Genomic DNA, 20,377 nt, shown 5'->3' with positions numbered 1-20,377 from the left:
AGGTTAAGGGGTGACATGATAGCCGTCTTTAAATATTTGAAGGGAGCAAGCTTGTTTTCTGCTGCTCCAGAGACTAGGACACGGAGTCATGGGTTCAAGGGGAAGGAAAAGAGATTCCACTTAAACATCAGGAAAAAGTTCCTGGTAGTCAGGGCTGTTCGACAGTGGAATGTACTACCTCGGAGTGTGGTGGAGTCTCCTTTTTGGGAGGTTTTAAAACAGAGGCTTGATGGCCAACTGTCAGGAGTGCTTTGATTGTGTGTCCCTGCATGGGAAGGGGCTGGACTGGATGGCCTTTGTGGTCTCTTCCAACTCTATGATTCTAAGAGAACCAGATCAAAGCAAAAGGCAGAGCAGAGATCAATCAGAATTTTGCTGGTTTACTGGTTCCATTCCCTCCAGCACCTGAAAGAAGCAATCTGACACCAACTGATCTTCAGATGATGGAAATCAGTGAGGAGCAGCAGCAGCAGCAGGCCATTGCTTTCACCTCCTGCACGTGAGCTCCCAAAGGCACCTGGTGGGCCACTGCAAGTAGCAGAGCGCTGGACTAGATGGACTCTGGTCTGATCCAGCAGGCTAGTTCTTATGTTCTTAAGGCCATTGCTTTCACCTCCTGCATGTGAGCTCCCAAAGGCACCTGGTGGGCCACTGCGAGTAGCAGAGTGCTGGACTAGATGGACTCTGGTCTGATCCAGCAGGCTCTTTCTTATGTTCTTATGAGATCTGTCTCCCCAAACCCTACCCTTTCCACCACCAAATCTCCAGGAACTTTTTATCTCAGAGTTGGCAACTGTAAGTAAAAAGCTTATTGGGGCAAGCAAATAAATCATGCTGCCCCCTTTTGTCAGAATAGTACCTGAATAGGGGCATACAGCCAAATATCTTGAATTATTAGCTGAACTCCAACAGAGATGGATTATTACAAGGACCAGATGCAATACTTTCCCATCTGCCATTACGAAGGGTCGCTATTCATCTATCCCTCTCCAGGATCGGGTTTGCCCACACTGTAAAAATCAAGTGGAGACTCTTGTTCACATTATACTCGACTGTTCGAGATATGTGGGTATCAGGAATTTCTCTCCTTGGTTGGTCCTAGACAAATCTGGAAGAGACTCTGACAATTTTGTTGCGGGGCTTCTGTTAAACAATACAGACATCATGCTCTTGGGAAAAGTAGCAAAATTTCTCCTACAAGTGACGGAACTCTGTAAGTAACGCCTAATGCTAGATATATTTCCTCTGCCTGGGTCTCGATTTTACTCTTGCTTTGTGTATTACAAATGTCTGGTAACGTCCTAGAACAGTGATGGCGAACCTTTTCAAGACCGAGTGCCCAAATTGCAACCCAAAACCCACTTATTTATTGCAAAGTGCCAACGCGGCAATTTAACCTGAATAACCCCCTCGAGCAGGGGCCAGCCTGCTGTAGCCCCCAGCAAGTCCCACATTTGCCACTCTGCGCCTCTCTAGCATCTCTGCCGCCTCTGCCCCCACCCCCCAGGTAGCAGCCACCTGGAGCACAGGTACCAGGCCCACCAGCCGAGTCCTCTCTGCTCGCTGAGGTGCATGCACATCAAGTCCAGTGGCCCAGGCCAGCCTAGATGTGTGGGGGAGGGGGACGATTTCAAGACAAACTCTGTGTGCTCGTGCCCACAGAGAGGGCTCTGAGTGCCACCTCTGGCACCCGTGCCATAGGTTCGCCACCACTGTCCTAGAGCCTATTTTATATGCCTAATAAAGGTGGTTGTTCTTGAGCTGAATAAAGGTCCTTAAGGCGGCAGAGCTGTTGAACGCCAAATAAGTTCTTGGGATTTGTGGAGGTCTCTGCGACAGCGGGAAAAAACCAGACCCATGGATTTTGTGATTGTTAAAATCAGAGAATGATTTACTGGGGGATTTGCATTCCCCAAAGATCACAGGTGAATATTACGGAGCAGGTAAAATATTAAAAGGCACAGGAAAAGTAAGGAGTTAGGAGAACCCGGAACATGGCATGTAATTTTCGGCCGGATCGCCGAATAATTTTCAGAAGCCTCCCATTTCCTGTAAAATCATTCTCATAATACCCAGAAAGTACATTCTTTAAACCCTTCCAGAACAGGCTTGTGTAAAAGTTAAAATCGTCCCATTAGGTGTCCATTCCCACAAGGTTTTTCCAGATTGTTTTTCAAGCCACTTAGCACAGGTGTCTGGGGAGGGGGAGAGGGTTTACGCACGTGTAAATGGGAGATCTGAAAATAGGAGCTGGCCTCTTTCCTCCCCGCCTCTCCCCAAAGGTGGTAGGGATCCTTGCTGGGAAAGGGGCCAGGGCAGAGAAAAACAATTTGTAATTCTAGGGGAGGCAGAATTCATCTGTTTGGACTCCTCCTGTATTAGCTTCCACCCAGTAGATAAGAGAGTCATCAAATTGCATCTTGGACTCCCAAAGATAAAGGCACTCCAAAATATGAACACTCCCTCCCCTCAAGAAACGACCACCCTCCCACGCAAAACTCCATCGCAAGGTAGACTCTGTTCAGCGTCCCCCTCCGTCGGGGCTAGTGGAGGCCTCGTGCATCCGGCTGCTTCGGTCTGCGTGGGATTTTCGGCCCCAGAGCCACCTCGTCCATTAGCTTCTGTAGATAATCAGATATTTTAAAAAGAGAAATTAAGAAGAAGAAGAAGAGTTTGGATTTATACCCCCCTTTCTCTCCTGTAAGGAGACTCAATGGGGCTTACAATTTCCTTTCTCTTCCCACCACCCCCCTCACAAACACCCTGTGAAGTGGGAGGAGCTGAGAGAGCTCCGAAGAACTGTGACTAGCCCAAGGTCACCCTGCTGGCGTGTGTTGGAGTGCACAAGCTAATCTGGTTCACCGGATAAGCCTCCACAGTTCAAGTGGCAGAGCGGGGAATCAAACCCAGTTCTCCAGATTAGAGTACATCTGCTCTTAAGCATCCTGTTCAGCTTTTCTAGGCTTTCCCCTCCACGAATCCCCCACCCACCCAATTTGTCCGTAGGTGACCCGGTTTCACCTGGATCAAGCGCCCGGCGTAAGTTTCATCCTCCTCGGCAGGCCCCCGTGGCGGCAGCTGAGTGGCAGGCAGGTGGCGTTGCCAGACGAGCTCGACTTCCTGCAGACTGTACAGGACGGCCGGGTCTAGGGAGTGGCTGTTGATGAGGCTGACCAGGTACTCCTTGTAGTGGGCCCTGGACGGGTGGGGAAACATATCAGTGGGGTCTCTTCTAACTCTATGATTCTAGAATCGTGGAAGTGATAAGAGAACTCTCATCGCAGCTCTAGCAATTTCACAGATACAAACTGTAGTATTAATTCCCGATCCGCAACACCTCACCAACGGGGCTACTCACTGGCAAAGTCCAGCGTATCCAGCTTGGGTCTCTTTCCCACAAGGTTCGTCCTTCAACCCCGCCCTGGTCTCCTTCTGCTCCATCACCTGGCACCCACCTGTGGAAGCAGGAAAGAGAGGCCATTGCATGGGGGTTGCTCCATAACCTCCTCCCCCCATTTTAAAAGTAGCTGAACAAGGAACTGCAGCTCAGCTTGCATGTGTCATTAGTCCATTCCTGTCTCTAACCCATGATTTCACTGAAATTCCAAATGTTATATTTATTTTATTTTATTTATTTATTTGACTTCTGTACCACCCACCCAATCCCCCTAGAACACAGGCCCCCAAACTTGTCAAGGGCGTGGCCACCTTAGGAATTCTTACACTGCCCAGTGAGTACGGCCCCAAATCGGCTACCACAAAATGGCTGAGCGGGAGGCGGGGCCAACCACAAAGTGGCCGCCAGAGCTTACTTTCTGGCACGCAGTGAAGACCCTTCTGCTGTGGGGGAAGGGCCTGCAACTTTTTAAAAGTCTGCAACAGCCAATCAAATGTCCAGTGGCCGATCAGAAGCCTTGGTAGGCAAAAGCTCTACCTGGCTGAGGTCACTTTCTAAAAACATTTGACGGGCACCTGGAAAGGCGTCAGCAAGTGCCGTGACTCCCGTGGGTGCCACGTTGGGGGCACCGCCCCTAGAATCACCAGGAGGTGGGGGGATACAAACATACGTTACACAATCCATCGATACTCACCTCCAGTGGTAGCACGGGTTCCAGCTGGTGGATCAGTGTTGAACAAAATTCCTTTGTCCTGGGATGGGGAGGCATCAAGAATGGATTGGAGGGCAGCACCTTTAACACCCCATAGCAGTGTTTCCCAACCTTTTCAAGGTCAGGGTACCCTTGACCTCACTCTTCATATCTCACGGTACCCCTGCCGCCACCCTCCACCTTCCCCTCCCATTGCCCCTGCTTGCCACACACCCCACCTTCCCCTCCCAGGGTGAATGGAAGCACTGGGGGGGGTGGGGTGGCTGCTGACCTTGTGGCAGGCCCTGCCCCATGGGCCAGCTCCATGTCCTTGGCCATGGCTCTCGGTGGAAGACATTGCACCACAAAAAAAATGAAGCATAGGTAGTGTTGCCAAGAGCACCTGGGACATGCTCCATTTGGCACCCCAGGGTGCCATGGGGTACCCTGTTGGAGAAATCGGCTGCCCCATAGCAATGTTCCCTATAGGGCAGGCCAGAGGCGTATCTAGGGGCAATGTTTTCCAGGGCCACCCCCCCATCCCGTATGGGCAGCCGCCCTCCCCCACCATGACCAAACTTTTTTGTTTGCACCAGGTCTTGAAGTCAGTGTATGGACCTGAGGAAAAGGAAGGGGGGGGGGCATTTTCTGCGCCCCACATGACTAAATGGCCGCAGCACGGAGACATTTGACTCCATATGTCCCCCTGGGCGGTACACCCCTGGCATGCAGATACTGGTGCCGTGCAGATCAAGGGCTGACCAGCAGGGGGAGCACTCCTGGGCAACTCAGTTCCGCGCGGCATTTTTGGGAGGGGTTTGCTTCTGTTCCTCCCTTCAATAAAACACCCCCCTTCCCAAGTCTGTCAGCTCTCAGCCAAGACTCACCTGTAAGAGTCGCTGCAGGTGAGCCACGTCCCAGTCACGGAGGTAGAAGAGGCAGTCTCGAGGGTGGTGGGCGTGGAGGGACCGCTTGATGGGGCAGCCGTGGAGTGGGCATTTCTGAGCGAAGACCGAGCAACAAAAAAAACAGGGCCAACGTTGCGGCTCAAAAGTGCCAGGGATCATTTTAGCCAGTTCTACCACCCTCCCAAGAGGGTAAGGATGTTTCAGACATTAGACAAAGCCAGCGTGGTGTAATGGTTGAGAGCAGGTGCACTCTAATCTGGGGGACCGGGTTCGATTGAGCTGTGGAGGCTTATCTGGGGAACCGGATTAGCTTGTGCACTCCAACACATGCCAGCTGGGTGACCTTGAGCTAGTCACAGTTCTCTCAGAACTCTCTCAGCCCCACCCACCTCACAGGGCGCTTGTTGTTTGGGGGGTGGATGGGGAGGGAAAGGAGGTTGTAGTTTGAGAAATCCAAATAGGGGGAACCATGCATAGATATGGGCAAGGGAGCCGTAATCCTAGCCTCAAGAAGAAACAGCTTCAAAGCACAAGCGAGGAATGTATTGATTGCCTTTACTGTAAAAAAGGTGATATATTGCTGTCATGTTGGTCATGTTGGTATGTGCCGAGGTAGTTACTGCTAGTTGCTGTGAGGACCATGACAAATTATACCTATAGCAAATGCCAAGGTATCGGAAATATTTGACCTGCTCAATTTCGTGGCCCTTAATTCGCCAGGACGAGGGCTTCCAACTCTTAGCAAAAATGAGAACTTTAGTTTTAGCATAGTTAATTTCCAGTCTGTTCTCTTCGCAATAATTAGCAAAACTGTACATTAGGCGTTTAAGGCCAATACTGGACAAGGACAATAACACTGCAGGTTGTAAGCCCCTTTAAGTCTCCTTACAGAAAGGGGGGATATAAATCCAAACTCTTCTTCTTCTTCTTCCTCTGATCCTGCACACATCAGACCCGCTCAACCCCCTAAAAGCATCCCTTCCCCACGATCCTTACGTTCTTAGCGTGGAAGACACTGTAGCAGCCGCTGCAGAAATGATGCCGGCACTGGGTACAATGGAAGTGCATGCAGCCCCCCCGGGCCAAGGCATACGAGAACTTGCAATTGGGGCAGGCTGGTGAGAGAACAGAGGGGGGGGGTTAAGATAACAAGAACTGCCCCCTCTGCCGCCAGTAATTTTGGGGTGTCCAACCAGAGTTGTAACTCTAGGTGGCGTTGCCAGACAAGCTCAACTTCCTGCAGACTGTACAGGACGGCCGGGTCTAGGGAGTGGCTGTTGATGAGGCTGACCAGGTACCCCTTGTTTAGGAGTACCAGATCAGACCCTGGTTTAGGGTCTCCTGAGCCAGAAAATGGCCCCAACTGAAGGCTACGAGCAGACGACCGCCGTCACAGGGGTTGCAGAGAAGACGCACCTGGAGTTTCCCACAGCGCAGGTCAACCACAAGGTCTAGTTTGGTCGCAACTGCTCAGCAGTACGGAGGGGAATTTCTGACTGGAGAGGCGTGGGGGCCCCACACTGCCTGGAAACCCCTCACCCTGCACCCTCGATCCAGGAAAACAATTCTCACCAATCCCATTCTCTTGCAGGTACGCAGCCAAGCCCTGAGCCTGGTACTCGGGATCGTTGGTCCGCTTCCATTCCTGGAACCCTTCGCAAGACAGCCCTTGGTGCTGTGGTTCCCACTGACCCAGGGGAGAGAAAAGGAGAGCGCAGCTCAGAAGGAGCCAAGGGGTTCACCCTGCCCGGCTTCCTTCGAAGGCAAAACTGCTGCTTAAGTTTTTAATGGGTTAATGGGTTTAAGTTTTATGTTGTTTTGATTTGCTGTCTAGGAGAACCATCTATGTGAGTCGGGCCTCTTTGAATTCTTCGGGATGACGCCCATAAGTTGGGATGAATGAAATGAAATGAACGAATGAACGAAATGGAATGAAATGAATGTTAATGGGTTTAAGTTTTATGTTGTTTTCGATTTGCTGGGTTCAGGAGAATACCATAGAGTCACTTTAGGTTCTCTTCAATATGCCTATAAGTTGGATGAATGAATGAATGAATGAATGAAGGAATGAATGAATGAATGAAGGAAGGAAGGAAGGAAGGAAGGAAGGAAGGAAGGAAGGAAGGAAGGAAGGAAGGAAGGAAGGAAGGAAGGAAGGAAGGAAGGAAGGAAGGAAGGAAGGAAGGAGAGAAAGAGAGAGAAAGAAAGAAAGAAAGAAAGAGAAAGAAAGAAAGAAAGAAAGAAAGAAAGAAAGAAAGAAAGAAAGAAAGAAAGAAAGAAAGAAAGAAAGAAAGAAATTCAGCAAAATGATTCTGTCCCCCAAGTCCATGCAGGCGCGTGCAAGATTTCAGCTGGAGGAATTTGCCCTAACACCAGTTCATTGTTACGCAACCTTGCATAGGGGCAGGACTAGGCCCTTCTTTGATTTGATTTGATTTATTAAATTTATAGGCCGCCTCATCCCTGAAGGGCTCAAGGCGGCTCACAACATGACTGTTTCCAGAACAGTAAATCAATACGACATAAAATCTAACTCATTAAAATTCAGCAGAAATTAAAACAATAGATACAAGTTAAACAACAAGGTTGTGTAAAAACACACACACACAGGCGCCCGGTCAAAAGGCCAAAAGAGAAGGGAGGAGAAGGCAGGGCCCAGGATGGAATCAGGGCCCTACCCAGATGGATTTCCTCATCGAAGTTAATAGCGCTTTTCCACTTACCTGAGAGAAATTAAAGACCTGTCGTGGTCGGAACAAATCTCCCCGACACCGGAACTTGGGAAACCCGGCCCTAACCGAGACGCGTCCCACACCTTTACATGCATGGCCCCTCTTTTCCATGTGTGATCCCCCCCCCCCTCGCAACCCCCCTGAGAATAATCACGAGCATTTTGCGCCATAATTCAAAACCACTGCCGCTCCCTACAAGTCACCCTCACCACGCTGCACTAACCGGGCGCCTGCACAGGACGCAGAAGCTTTTGCGGCACTGCGGACATTTCGCCTCCAGCTGCTCCGACTCGTAGATGAATCCAAAGGAACACTACAGGAGAGAGGGAGGGAGATCGTTATTACAAAGCGCCACAGAGACTCAGACCAGTTCAGGGAACTTTGCGGAATTCGTCTTTGAGTTCACTTCAGGCTTTGAGTTTTCTGGGGGAGTCGCGGGCTTGGATATCACAACAGGGAGGGGGCTGGCGCTGCTAAGTTTTTTAGATCTGAACAGATCAATCAAAGAATCATAGAGTTGGAAGAGACCACGAGGGCCATCCAGTCCAACCCCTGCAATGCAGGAACACACAATCAAAGCACTCCTGACAGATGGCCATCCAGCCTCTCTTTAAAAACCTCCAAAGAAGGAAACTCCACCACACTCCCAGACAGTGAATTCCACTGTCGAACAGCCCTGACTGTCAGGAAGTTTTTCCTGATGTTTAGGTGGAATCTCTTTTCCTTCCCCTTGAACCCATGACTCCTGGTCCTAGTCTCTGGAGCCGCAGAAAACAAGCTTTCTCCCTCACCAACACGACATCCATTCGAATATCTAAACACGGCTATCTTGTCACCTCGTAACCTCTTCACGTTAGGCTGGAGCATTAATTTGTAGGGTCCCCATACATCTGAAGGGATTTCACGGCATGTAAACATGCACATCCTACAAACAACTGTCCTCTTCAAAGCCTCTCGGCCCACCCCCCCAAGGGGCGTACTCACATGCGTGCACCACTGAAATTTGGGGTCCCGCATCAGCACCCTCTCAGTCAGTTTCTTGTGGAAGAGCTCGTATGTCTCTGTGTCCAGGCACCCCCGAAGCTGAAGAAGAGAAGTACACACAGGGGCAAGGCAACAGAAGGCATTACTCAAGAGTTGTGCGTATGGGTTGTTGTGTTTTTAAAGTCAAATAGAAAGGGAATAACTCAGAGGTGGGATCCAGCAGGTTCTCACAGGTTCCCGAGAGTAGGTTACTAATTATTTGTGTGTGCCGAGAGGGGGTTTCTAATGGGTGATTTTGCCACGTGATTTTTGCCTTAGTTACGCCCCTCCTCTCAGCAGTAGCGCGCAGAACTTGAAGCAGTCTAGCAGGAGGTGCACCGGCGTGTGCGGCAGCCTGCGCCTGCGTGCATTCGTTTCCCACTCAAGGACCGGCGCAGCGGCTGCGTCCTGGCCACAGCCCCGCCCAGGAATGCCCTGCCTCCGGAATGCCCAGCCACGCCCCCGCCGCGCCCCGCCTAGCCCCATTGGCGCTACGCCACAGTTTGAATCCCACCACCATGGGAACCTGTTACTAAAATTTTTGGATCCCACCACTGGAATAACTGTCCACTCCATCCCCACGGAAGGTAGGCCAGGAAGCAACGGGTTTATAACATGAGGAAAACTCTAATTGGGGTCCCCAACCTTTCTGAGCCCTTCGGAATTCTGACAGAGTGATGGGCGCATAACAACATGGCCGCCACGAAATGGATGCTGCAGTTTACTGTCTGTCACACAGTGAAGATCCTTCTGCTTTGGTGGCAGCTGCTGCCAAAGTAACGTTTTTAAAAACTGTACAGTTAAATCATTATCACCAATGGCCAATCAGGAGCCTAGCTGGGCAAATCCTCCACCTGGCCCCACCCACTTTCCAAAAATACCTGACGGATGCCAGAAAAGGTGTTGGCAGTGTGAGTCCTATTGTTTAGGTCCCATGTTCTAAGTTCAAGCCAAAAAGAAAGCATGAACTATGAAGAGACATTCCACAGTGGGACGAGATGAAGCAAAGAGAACCAAATGCACTGAAGTCATGCAAGAACGTCACAGAATTCCTCTCTGCTTTGCTTTTGCTAGGCAACAGCATCTCGGGTTTGCCCCTCGGGTACCGCAATTGCTCAGAATGAGAGCCACCGTGGTGTAGCGGTTAAGATGTGAAATTTAGAGCCCTAATTTTATTATACTGTATGTATTTATTGAATGTGCTCTTCTTGTTATTTTAGATTATATCAGTTGTTGTACATGGCCCAGAGCCATCCGGGAGTGGGTGGCATAGAAATCGAAGGAAGGAAGGAAGGAAGGAAGGAAGGAAAGAAGGAAAGAAGGAAGGAAGGAAGGAAGGAAGGAAGGAAGGAAGGAAGGAAGGAAGGAAGGAAGGAAGGAAGGAAGGGAGGGAGGGAGGGAGGGAGGGAGGGAGGGAAAGGAAGGAAGAAAGAAAGAAAGAAAGAAAGAAAGAAAGAAAGAAAGAAAGAAAGAAAGAAAGAAAGAAAGAAAGAAAGAGAGAGAGAGAGAGAGAGAGAAAGAAAGAAAGAAAGAAAGAAAGAAAGAAAGAAAGAAAGAAAGAAAGAAAGAAAGAAAGAAAGAAAGAAAGAAAGAAAGAAAGAAAGAAAGAAAGAGCAGGTGCACTCTAATCTGGAGAACCGGGTTTGATTCCCTGCTCTGTCACTTGAGCTGTGGAGGCTTTTCTGGGGAACCAGATTAGCTTGTGCACTCCAACACACACCAGCCTGGGTGACCTTGGGTTAGCCACAGTTCTTTGGAGCTCTCTCAGCCCCACCTACCTCACAGGGTGTTTGTTGTGGGGGGGGGGGAAGAAGGGAAAGGAGACTGTAAACCCCTTTGATTCTCCTTACAGGAGGGAAAGGGGGGGATATAAATCCAAACTCTTCTTCTTCTTCTTTTGCCAGGTGACAGCATCTTGGGTTTGCCCCAGCAATATCCTCAGGTACCGCAGCAGCACGTTTGCTTCCTGAAAGAGACCATAGTCTTCCCCCCACCCCCACCCCCACCCCCTGTTCAAGCAAAGGCAACTGGGCTTGTGAATCCACAACCACAGTGTGAATCCACAACCACAGTGGCACAAGCAGGGGACCTAGGAATCTGGGGAGAAGATTTTTAGCTTTCAGAAATGCCAGGAGTGGTGCAGAGCAGGCACCTGGATGTCGAGCGTGGAGAAGTAGCTGAGGAGTTCCCCTTCGTCGCTGATCTCTGGCTCGGAGCAAGCCGGACACACCAAGTCCGTGATGTGTTTCTCTTTCACGGCGATCGTGAAGTGCTGGGTGAAGCAGTCGGGGCATATCGTACATTCGCAGGACGTCAGCGACTGCATCTGGGAGGGGACAAAGGAGAGTGGCCGTCAAAGACTTCTGATTGCGTATCCAGAGTACAATTCATTGGCCGCTGTACCAGGACCTAACAAACACGCCGGCAAATGGAAGGGGAGCTACGTTGGGGGCCAGTGGGTCCGGCAGGCGCACCACCTCGATGCACGCCGACGCTGTCCCTGCCGGGCCCCCCGATCCCCCGCCGAATACCTTGTTGCGTGGCAGGGTCCAGCTGCAGACGGCGCATTCCCAGCTCAAGAGGCGCTTGATGAAGTCCCGGCTGGGAGACGCCTTCACGGCCTCCACGATGTCCGCCAGCTCCCAGTCCCCTTCGCTCGGCTTCTCCAACATGAGCGACACGACCAGCTCGGCCCGGCCCCAGCTCGGCAAGGACAGAGAGGCCAGGAGGCGACGCAGTAGAGCCTGGGAGGGGGAGGGAGAAGTAGAAGAGGGGGAGTTTGGATTTATATCCCCCCCCTTTCTCTCCTTACAATCTCCTTTCCCATCCCCCCCCCCACAACAAAAACCCTGTGAGGTAGGTGGGGCTGAGAGAGCTCCAAAGAACTGTGACTAACCCAAGGTCACCCAAAGAAGAAGTAGAAGAGGAGGAGTTTGGATTTATATCCCCCCCTTTCTCTCCTTACAATCTCCTTTCCCATCCCCCCCCCCCACAACAAAAACCCTGTGAGGTAGGTGGGGCTGAGAGAGCTCCCAAGAACTGTGACTAGCCCAAGGTCACCCAAAGAAGAAGAAGAAGAGGAGAAGTTTGGATTTATATTCCCCCCTTTCTCTCCTGTAGAAGACTCAAAGGGGCTGACAACCTCCTTGCCCTTCCCCCCTCACAACAAACACCCCCTGAGGTGGGTGGGGCTGAGAGAGCTCCGAGAAGCGGTGACTAGCCCAAGGTCACCCAGCTGGCGTGTGTGGGAGTGCCCAGGCTAACCTGAATTCCCCAGATCAGCCTCCACAGCTCAGGCGGCAGAGCTGGGAATCAAACCCGGTTCCTCCAGATTAGATACACGAGCTCTTAACCTCCTACGCCACTGGGAGGCGGCAGGACAGTCGGCCAGAGCCCCCGAGAGCCCTTCCCAGAGCAGACTGCCCGCCGGGCCCCCCACTCACCTGCCGGTCGGGGCTGCGGAAGTCGAAGGGGGGCTCTTCGCTCTCCCACAGGCGCTGGTGGAAGGGCTCCAGCCGCTGGCGTTGCAGCTGCACCAGGGCCTGCCACAAGTCGCCTTTGTTCTGGTAGAGGGCCTGGAGGACGGGGCCCCGCTCCGCAAAGCCCAGGGCTTTCAGCTCCTGCACCTGTATGGGAAGTCAGGGAAAGAGCCCCCACTGAGGATCAGGAGTGGGGTTGCCAACTCCGGGTGGGGAAATTCTTGGAGATTTGGGGAGGGGGTGGAGCCCCGGGAGGGTCCTACTCTAGAGCAGGAGCGTCCAACTCTGGCCCTCCAGATGTTCATGGACTACAACGCCCACCCCCTTTCATCCACAGCAGCAGTGGCGTAGTGGCTAAGAGCAGTGGTTAAGAGCAGGTGCACTCTGATCTGGAGGAACCGGGTTTGATTCCCAGCTCTGCCGCCTGAGCTGTGGAGGCTTAGCTGGGGAATTCAGATTAGCCTGTACACTCCCACACACGCCAGCTGGGTGACCTTGGGCTAGTCACAGCTTTTTGGAGCTCTCTCAGCCCCACCCACCTCACAGGGTGTTTGTTGTGAGGGGGGAAGGGCAAGGAGATTGTCAGCCCCTTTGAGTCTCCTACAGGAGAGAAAGGGGGATATAAATCCAAACTCCTCCTCCTCCTCCTCCTCCTCTTCTTCTTCACAGTCTGCCTTTAGTTGCCACCTTCCTCAGGAAGAAGAAGAGTTTAAATTTATACTCCACCTTTCTCTCCTGTAAGGAGACTCAAGGTGGCTTACAAGTTCCTTTCCCTTCCCCTGCCCCCCACGACAGACACCTTGTGAGGTGGGTGGGGCTGAGAGAACTAAGAACGGTGACTAGCCCAAGGTCACCCAGCCGGCGTGTGTGGGGGTGCACAAGCTAATCTGGTTCCCCAGATAAGCCTCCACAGCTCAAATGGCAGAGCGGGGTATCAAACCCGGTTCTCCAGATTAGAGAGCACTGGCCCTTAGCCACCACACCACAAAGGCCGTCAGTTTCCCCGAGGCCCCTCCCACCAGCCCACTCAAGCCCTGGGCCAACCTTGCTGCGGCGAGCAACCAGGCATCGGCCGACGGCTTCGTCCACGTCTCCTTGACTCTCCATCCAGGCCGTCTGGGCTTCCTGGTAGGTCACGGCCCCCAGCCCGCCCCCTGGCTCCTCTTCCCCCCGCTGCGTGGCCATTTCCGCCACCCCTTCCAGGACGCACGGGAGCTCCGAATTCAGCCACGCCAGAGGCAGCTCCGCCCCCGAGTAGCGTAGAGCGGCAGCCACCAGCTCCGGTGCCACGCCGGCCACTTCAGCTTCCTGCGAGGAAAGAGACAGGAAGTGAGACTCCGGCGCAGCAGCCAGGGCACGCGTGTGTCGAGACGAGACAGGGGAGGATCGCTGAGAAGGTGAGACGAGGGGCCAATAATCCCAGGGCCCAGTGGGGCAAAGACCACCCCTGCCAGCCCCCTCCCTTTCACAATATCTGGGAGTTCTGCATGGCTCACCCTGATCATGGCGATCATCTTCTGGCCGTCCTCTCGCAGTTTCTCCTGCCTCCGATGCTCCACCTCCTCTTGGGAGAGGGACTTCGACAGACACTTTAAGGGCTCCGCCTGGATCTCGGCCGGATCCTTTTTGGGCTTCTCCTCCCCCTCCGGCTTGGAGCACAGCGACGGGGGCTCGTGACCTCCTCTCTGGCTGGTGCGGTCGCACATTTCGCACACCCGGCCGGGGTTATGGTTCCTGAAGGTGCAGTGCTCACATTGCCAACCAGGGAGCTGTTGTGAAGAAGAGGAGGAGGAGGAGGAGGAAGAAGAAGAAGAAGAAGGAAGAAGAAAAAAAAGGAGGAGGAGGAAGAAGAAGAGGAGGAGGAGGAAGAAGAAGGAGGAGGAGGAGGAAGAAGAAGAAGAGGAGGAGGAGGAGGAAGAAGAAGGAAGAAGAAGAAGAAGAGGAGGAAGAAGAAGAAGAAGAAGAAGAAGAAGAAGAAGAAGAAGAAGAAGAAGAAGAAGAAGAAGGAAGAATAAGAAGAAGAGGAGGAGGAGGAAGAAGAAGAGGAGGAGGAGGAAGAAGGAGGAGGAGGAGGAAGAAGAAGAAGGAAGAAGAAGAAGAAGAAAAGGAGGAGGAGGAGGAGGAGGAGGAGGAAGAAGGAGGAGGAGGAGGAGGAGTTTGGATTTATATCCCCCCTTTCTCTCCCATAAGGAGACTCAAAAGGGCTTGCAAACTCCTTCCCACCCTGCCCCCACAACAAACACCCTGTGAGGTGGGTGGGGCTGAGAGAGCTCCGAAGAACTGTGACTAGCCCAAGGTCACCCAGCTGGCGTGTGTTGGAGTGCACAAGCTAATCTGGTTCCCCAGATAAGCCTCCGCAGCTCAGAGCGGGGAATCAAACCCTGTTCTCCAGATTAGAGCGCACCTGCTCTTCACCACTACAAACCGCTGGCTGCGGACCTCATCATTGCAGGTCCCCAGACTTCACGACTGCAGAAGGAGAACGACTGGACGTGAGTGGCATCGGATGTGCCCGGCCCCACAAACAGACTCACCTCTCCCTGCCGCTTCTCTGTTGCCTCCCCCCAGGCGACCAGGGGCTTGGCGTCACCAGTGCCGGGTTTCCCAGCCAGACGGGGCCTCTCGCACACTGCGCACAACACCGTGGATGCCTCGTTTTCGAAGGTGCACGACTGGCAGGACCAGTGCCCGCGGGCCAGCTGCTCCTCCGAACTGAGGCTTGCGGGCATCTTGCATCCCCGGGGGCGGTCGCAGGCCACGCACAGCACAGAGCGGGCATCGTTGAGGGTGCGGCAGGCGGCACAAAACCAGGCGGGGCGTGGGGCTGGCGGAAGGGTCTGTAGGCTACGCCAACTGTCTGTGGGTGGATGCGAGGACACTGCCTCAGGGTTCACCGCAGAGAGGCTGAAAGAAAGAAGAGAGAAGAGTTTTGGATTTATATCCCTCCATTCCTCTCCTTACAATCTCCTTGCCCTTCCCCACCCTCCCCACAACAAACACCCTGTGAAGTGGGTGGGGCTGAGAGAGCTCCGAAGAACTGTGACTAGCCCAAGGTTCCGCATCTGGCATGTGTTGGAGTGCACAAGCTAATCTGGTTCCCCAGATGATGACGATGATGATGATGATGATGATGATGATGATGATAAGAAGAAGAAGAAGAAGAAGAAGAAGAGGAGGAGGAGGAGGAGGAGGAGGAGGAGGAGGAGGAGTTTGGATTTATATCCCCCCTTTCTCTCCTGTAGGAGACTCAAAGGGGCTGACAATCTCCTTGCCCTTCCCCCCTCACAACAAACACCCTGTGAGGTAGGTGGGGCTGAGAGAGCTCCGAGAAGCTGTGACTAGCCCAAGGTCACCCAGCTGACGTGTGTGGGAGTGTACAGGCTAATCTGAATTCCCCAGATAAGCCTCCACAGCTCAAGTGGCAGAGTGGGGAATCAAACCTGGTTCTCCAGATTAGAGTGCACCCGCTCATAACCACTACACCACACTGGAGACCCCTCGCTACAGCCTGATCCAATTCAGCCTCCACAGATCTTAAGCTGCTTTGGGTCTCTCAAACCCCCAAAGCTGATCCTAAAACAACAGGACCCTAAACTCCACGGCAATTGCTGAAATCTCAGATTTCCAACCAGGGCTGCCTGCTTCAAAAGGACCCTGCTACAGGGTAGCTTACTGCAGGAGTAAATAGATGAATGTGGATTCCCCAGAGATGTTACCTGGGTGGCATCGTGCTCCGCCACGCCTGCTCTTTCAAGGGCACCCGCCGGTGATGCGTCCGCGATGGGTGTTTGTGGAAGAGGTGATCACAGTCCGGACATAGAGACTGGGCGCAGGAGGGGCAGTGTAGCGACGGGGGTTCCAAACCACAAAGCAGGCAGGAATCGGGCGGATGGTACTCTGTGCAAAACAGGGCAGAGAAGAGTTGGTAAAAGATCTAGTGGAGCGTGTCTCTTTCCCAGGAATCCTAATCTTTAGCCAAGCGAAGCCACATTCTGCAGCTAGTACAATTTATAGAAATGTTTGGCTGCAAGACTTGAAGCCCTCTCTGAAGTGCACAGTCGCTTCTCTAAGCCGGCCTACAAGAGGGTCCTAACATGGTGCCAATTGGCGCCATGGCGCCTGCCGACATCTTTCTTGACACCTGTCTAGTGTTCTCAGATGGACCACGTAGGGCTTTTGTGCATCCCTGCTTCTGACCGACGGTGCGGATTTTTAAAAACGTTGCTTCAGTAGCCACTCCCATCACAGCACAATAATCTTCACTGTGTGACTGAGGTAAGAACATAAGAACAAGCCAGCTGGATCAGACCAGAGTCCATCTAGTCCAGCTCTCTGCTACTCGCAGTGGCCCACCAGGTGCCTTTGGGAGCTCACATGCAGGATGTGAAAGTAATGGCCTTCTGCGGCTTTTGCTCCCGAGCACCTGGACTGTTAAGGTATTTGCAATCTCAGATCAAAGAGGATCAAGATTGGTAGCCATAGATCGACTTCTCCTCCATAAATCTATCCAAGTCTCCCCTTTGCAAAGCCATCCAGGTGAGTACCATCACCACCTCCCCAGGTAGCATATTCCAAACACCAATCAATACGTTGCTATGGAAGCTAGTGTTTCCTTTTATTAGTCCCAATTCTTCCCCCCAGCATTTTCAAATGAATGCCCCCTGGTTCCTGAGTATTGTGAGTAGAGAAAGAGAATTTCTCCGCGTGGAACATTTTCTACCTCATGTATAATTTTATAGACTTCAATCATATCCCCCCTCAGGACGCCTCCTCTCCCGGAAACTAGCAGAGTCCCAAACGCTGCAGCTCTTTCTCTCATAAGGAAGGTGCTCCAGTCCCTCAATCATCCTCGTTGCCCTTCTCTGCACTTTTTCTATCTCTTCAATATCCTTTTTGAGATGTGGCGGCCGCCATTTTGCGGCAGCGTACTGTGGCAGCCATTTTGTGGCTGTGCCCACCCTCACAGGTAATGAACGCCTAAGGCTAAGCAAATGTCCTGATCGCGTACTTCTATAGCCACAGCTGCCAGAAACTCCTCGGCAGGTTTTGTAACACTCCAGGAAAAAAATGCAGGATCTCAGATTTCACATACAGGAGTTAACTAGGATCCCCAGAGAGCCTGGACTGGTCCCCATTACCTGTGTGCGATAATGCCGGCACGGGAGGCGTGTGCTCTGGAGCTGCATCAGTAATGAGATTGCCCTAGGAAAGAGACAAGGATGGGGCCGTATTCACACCTGGCTAGTTTTGCTCATGCCAAGTGGCATGATCGGGCCTTTAAAGTGGCTCAGCAGCAATTTATTTATTATTTTTTCACTTTGTTTATACTCCCCTTTTCTCCCCAACGGGGAACCAAAGCTGCTAACCATCTGCCTCTTCTCCGTTTATCCTCACAACAACCCTGCGAGGGGATTTGAACCTGGGTCATTCAGGCCCGAATCCGACAATCTAGCCTCTACTCCGCACTGTCTCTCGCAGCAAGCTAAGACAAGAGGCTCCCTGCAGGCAAGGATGGGTGTACACCCATCGCCTCTGGTCCGGTCCACTGCTCTCAGTCCCCATCTCTTGCTCACCTCTCACGCTGACCGTCCCTTCTTGCATCAACTCCCTGCACAAAACCTGGAGGGTTAGGGTTAGGATTTGTCCTAAAGAGGGGAAAGAAAGAAGCAAACAATTCCCAACATGTACCCCCCACTCCACTTTACATCTCCCTCATCAACCCTCCCTCAACACACGTAGGTTCCCCCCTTCCCAGCATGCCGCTCACACGCCCTCATCGACCCTCCCTGGCACCGCAGTGGTTTCGCTGGCATGCCGCCTCCACACACACACTTCCCCTCCTATCGCCCAGACCCTCCCCTCCAACTACGTAAGGTGGTTTTCTCTCCTTCCCCAGCATGCCCCACTCCACCACCCACACTTCCCCCCCTCATCGACCCTCCCCCTGCTAACATATGTTTCTCCTTCCCAGCATGCCCCCACTCCGCACACACTTCCCTCATCGACCCTCCCCTCAACACGGTGGTTCCCCATACCACTCCACCACTCCTTTCCTGTGATTTTCCCCTTCCCGCCACCCCCTCCACCCCTCATAAACCCTCCCTCCGTGGTCCCCTTCCCAGCATTGCCCCACTCCACACTTCCCTCATCAGCCTCCCTCAGCAGTTTACTTCCCATGCCCAGCTCCACACACCACTTTCCCCTCCGACCCCTCCCTCCTTGCAGAACCCCTTCCAGCATGCCCGCTCCACACTTCCCTCATCGACCCTCCCTCCAACACGGGCGGTTTTCTCCTTCCCCAGCATGCCCCGCCTCCACATTACCACACTTCCCTCACTCGACCCTCCCTCCAACTTACGGCGGTTTTCCCCACTTCCCAGCATGCCCCCACTCCGCACACACTTCCCTCATCGACCCTCCCCTCAACATGGCGGTTCCCCTTCCCAGCATGCCCCACTCCACACAAACAATCTCTCCCTCTATCACAGTGGTTTCCCTCCCCTTGCTCCCCCTCTCACACACTTGCGTCCTCATAGGCCTTCCTCTTCCCAGTATGCGCCCGCCTCCACACACACTTCCCTCATCGACCTCTCTCCCTCCAACTGCAGCGTATGGTTCCCAGCTTCCCAGCATGCCCCCACTGGCCCACACACACTTCCTCATCGACTCCTCCCTCAACATCAGTGGGTTTTCCTTCCCCAGCATGCCCTCTCTGGCTTCCACCACACACTTCCCCTCTTCATCGACTCTCCCTCCAACACGCGAGGCGGGGTTCCCCTTCCCAGCATGCCCCACTCCACACACACTTCCCTCATCGACCCTCTCCTCAACACGGCGGTTTCCCTTCCCAGCATGCCCCACTCCCGCCAGCCCTTACCACAGCGGACTTCCCCGCCCCTTCAGCCGACCCTCCTCCTCCAAGCACAGTGGCGGTTTCCCTTCCCAGCATGCCCCACTCCACACACACTTCCCTCATCGCGCCGACCCTCCCCTCCAACATCATGTGTTTTCCTTCCCAGCATGCCCACTCCACACTTCCTCGCCGACCCTCCCCTCCCAACGCACGGTCCCCTTCCCGGCATGCCCACTCCACCGCCCTCCTTCGACCCTCCCCTCAGCTGCCAGCCAGTTCCCCTTCCAGCATGCCGCTCCCGCTTCCCTCATCGACCAGCCCTCAGCCGCGGCGGTTTTGCTTCCCAGCGTACTGCTTCCCCTCAGCCGGCCCCTCCCCTCAACACGGCGGTTTTCCTTCCCAGCATGCCCCACTCCACACACACTTCCCTCATCGACCCTCCCCTCAACACGGCGGTTTTCCTTCCCAGCATGCCCCACTCCACACACACTTCCCTCATCGACCCTCCCCTCAACACGGCGGTTCCCCTTCCCAGCATGCCCCACTCCCTTCCCTCGCCAGGCCACCTCCCCTCAATGTGGTTTTCCTTCCCAGCATGCCTCGCACACACATCTGCCCATCGGGACCTCGGGCTTCCCTCAACACGTAAGGTTCCTCCTTCCCATGCCCCTGGCCCACACACTTCCCTCATCGACCCTCCCCTCAACACGGCGGTTTTCCTTCCCAGCATGCCCCGCTCCACACACACTTCCCTCATCGACCCTCCCCTCAACACGGCGGTTCCCCTTCCCAGCATGCCCCACTCCACACACACTTCCCTCATCGACCCTCCCCTCAACACGGCGGTTTTCCTTCCCAGCATGCCCCACTCCACACACACTTCCCTCATCGACCCTCCCCTCAACACAGCAGTTTTCCTTCCCAGCATGCCCCACTCCACACACACTTCCCTCATCGACCCTCCCCTCAACACGGCGGTTCCCCTTCCCAGCATGCCCCACTCCACACACACTTCCCTCATCGACCCTCCCCTCAACACGGCGGTTCCCCTTCCCAGCATGCCCCACTCCACACACACTTCCCTCATCGTTGCCTGCCTCCAACACAGCGGTTTTCCTCTTCCCAGCGTACCCCACTCCACACACACCGCGCATCGACTCTCCTCCCCTCAACATCGTATGTTCCTCTTTCCCAGCATGCCCCACCCACACACACTTCCCCCATCGGACCCTCTCCTCAACATCATGCTCTCTCCCAGCATGCCCCACTCCACACACACTTCCCTCATCGACCC

The 20,377-nt window shown here is 53.5% G+C and overlaps 1 protein-coding gene across 1 annotated transcript; it reads right to left on the bottom strand.

Moving 5' to 3' along the window:
* Nucleotides 1-1,867: 1,867 nt before the first annotated feature.
* Nucleotides 1,868-17,831, bottom strand: RNF31 (ring finger protein 31). Its single transcript, XM_048516832.1, has 18 exons — nucleotides 17,697-17,831; nucleotides 17,369-17,432; nucleotides 15,947-16,127; nucleotides 14,765-15,134; nucleotides 13,727-13,999; nucleotides 13,275-13,538; nucleotides 12,195-12,377; nucleotides 11,283-11,495; nucleotides 10,904-11,077; nucleotides 8,713-8,811; nucleotides 7,952-8,041; nucleotides 6,569-6,683; nucleotides 5,993-6,111; nucleotides 4,976-5,089; nucleotides 4,092-4,149; nucleotides 3,359-3,455; nucleotides 3,022-3,196; nucleotides 1,868-2,621 (listed from the first exon to the last, which is right to left on the bottom strand). The coding sequence occupies exons 1-18, from the start codon at nucleotides 17,829-17,831 to the stop codon at nucleotides 2,544-2,546; spliced, it is 2,802 nt and encodes a 933-aa protein (XP_048372789.1). The 3' UTR covers nucleotides 1,868-2,543.
* Nucleotides 17,832-20,377: the final 2,546 nt, after the last annotated feature.

The sequence above is a fragment of the Sphaerodactylus townsendi genome, linkage group LG15, assembly GCF_021028975.2.
Source record: "Sphaerodactylus townsendi isolate TG3544 linkage group LG15, MPM_Stown_v2.3, whole genome shotgun sequence".
Lineage (NCBI taxonomy): Eukaryota > Metazoa > Chordata > Lepidosauria > Squamata > Sphaerodactylidae > Sphaerodactylus > Sphaerodactylus townsendi.
The sequence above is the reverse complement of the archived record's forward strand: the minus strand, read 5'-3'. Positions and strand labels throughout refer to the sequence as shown.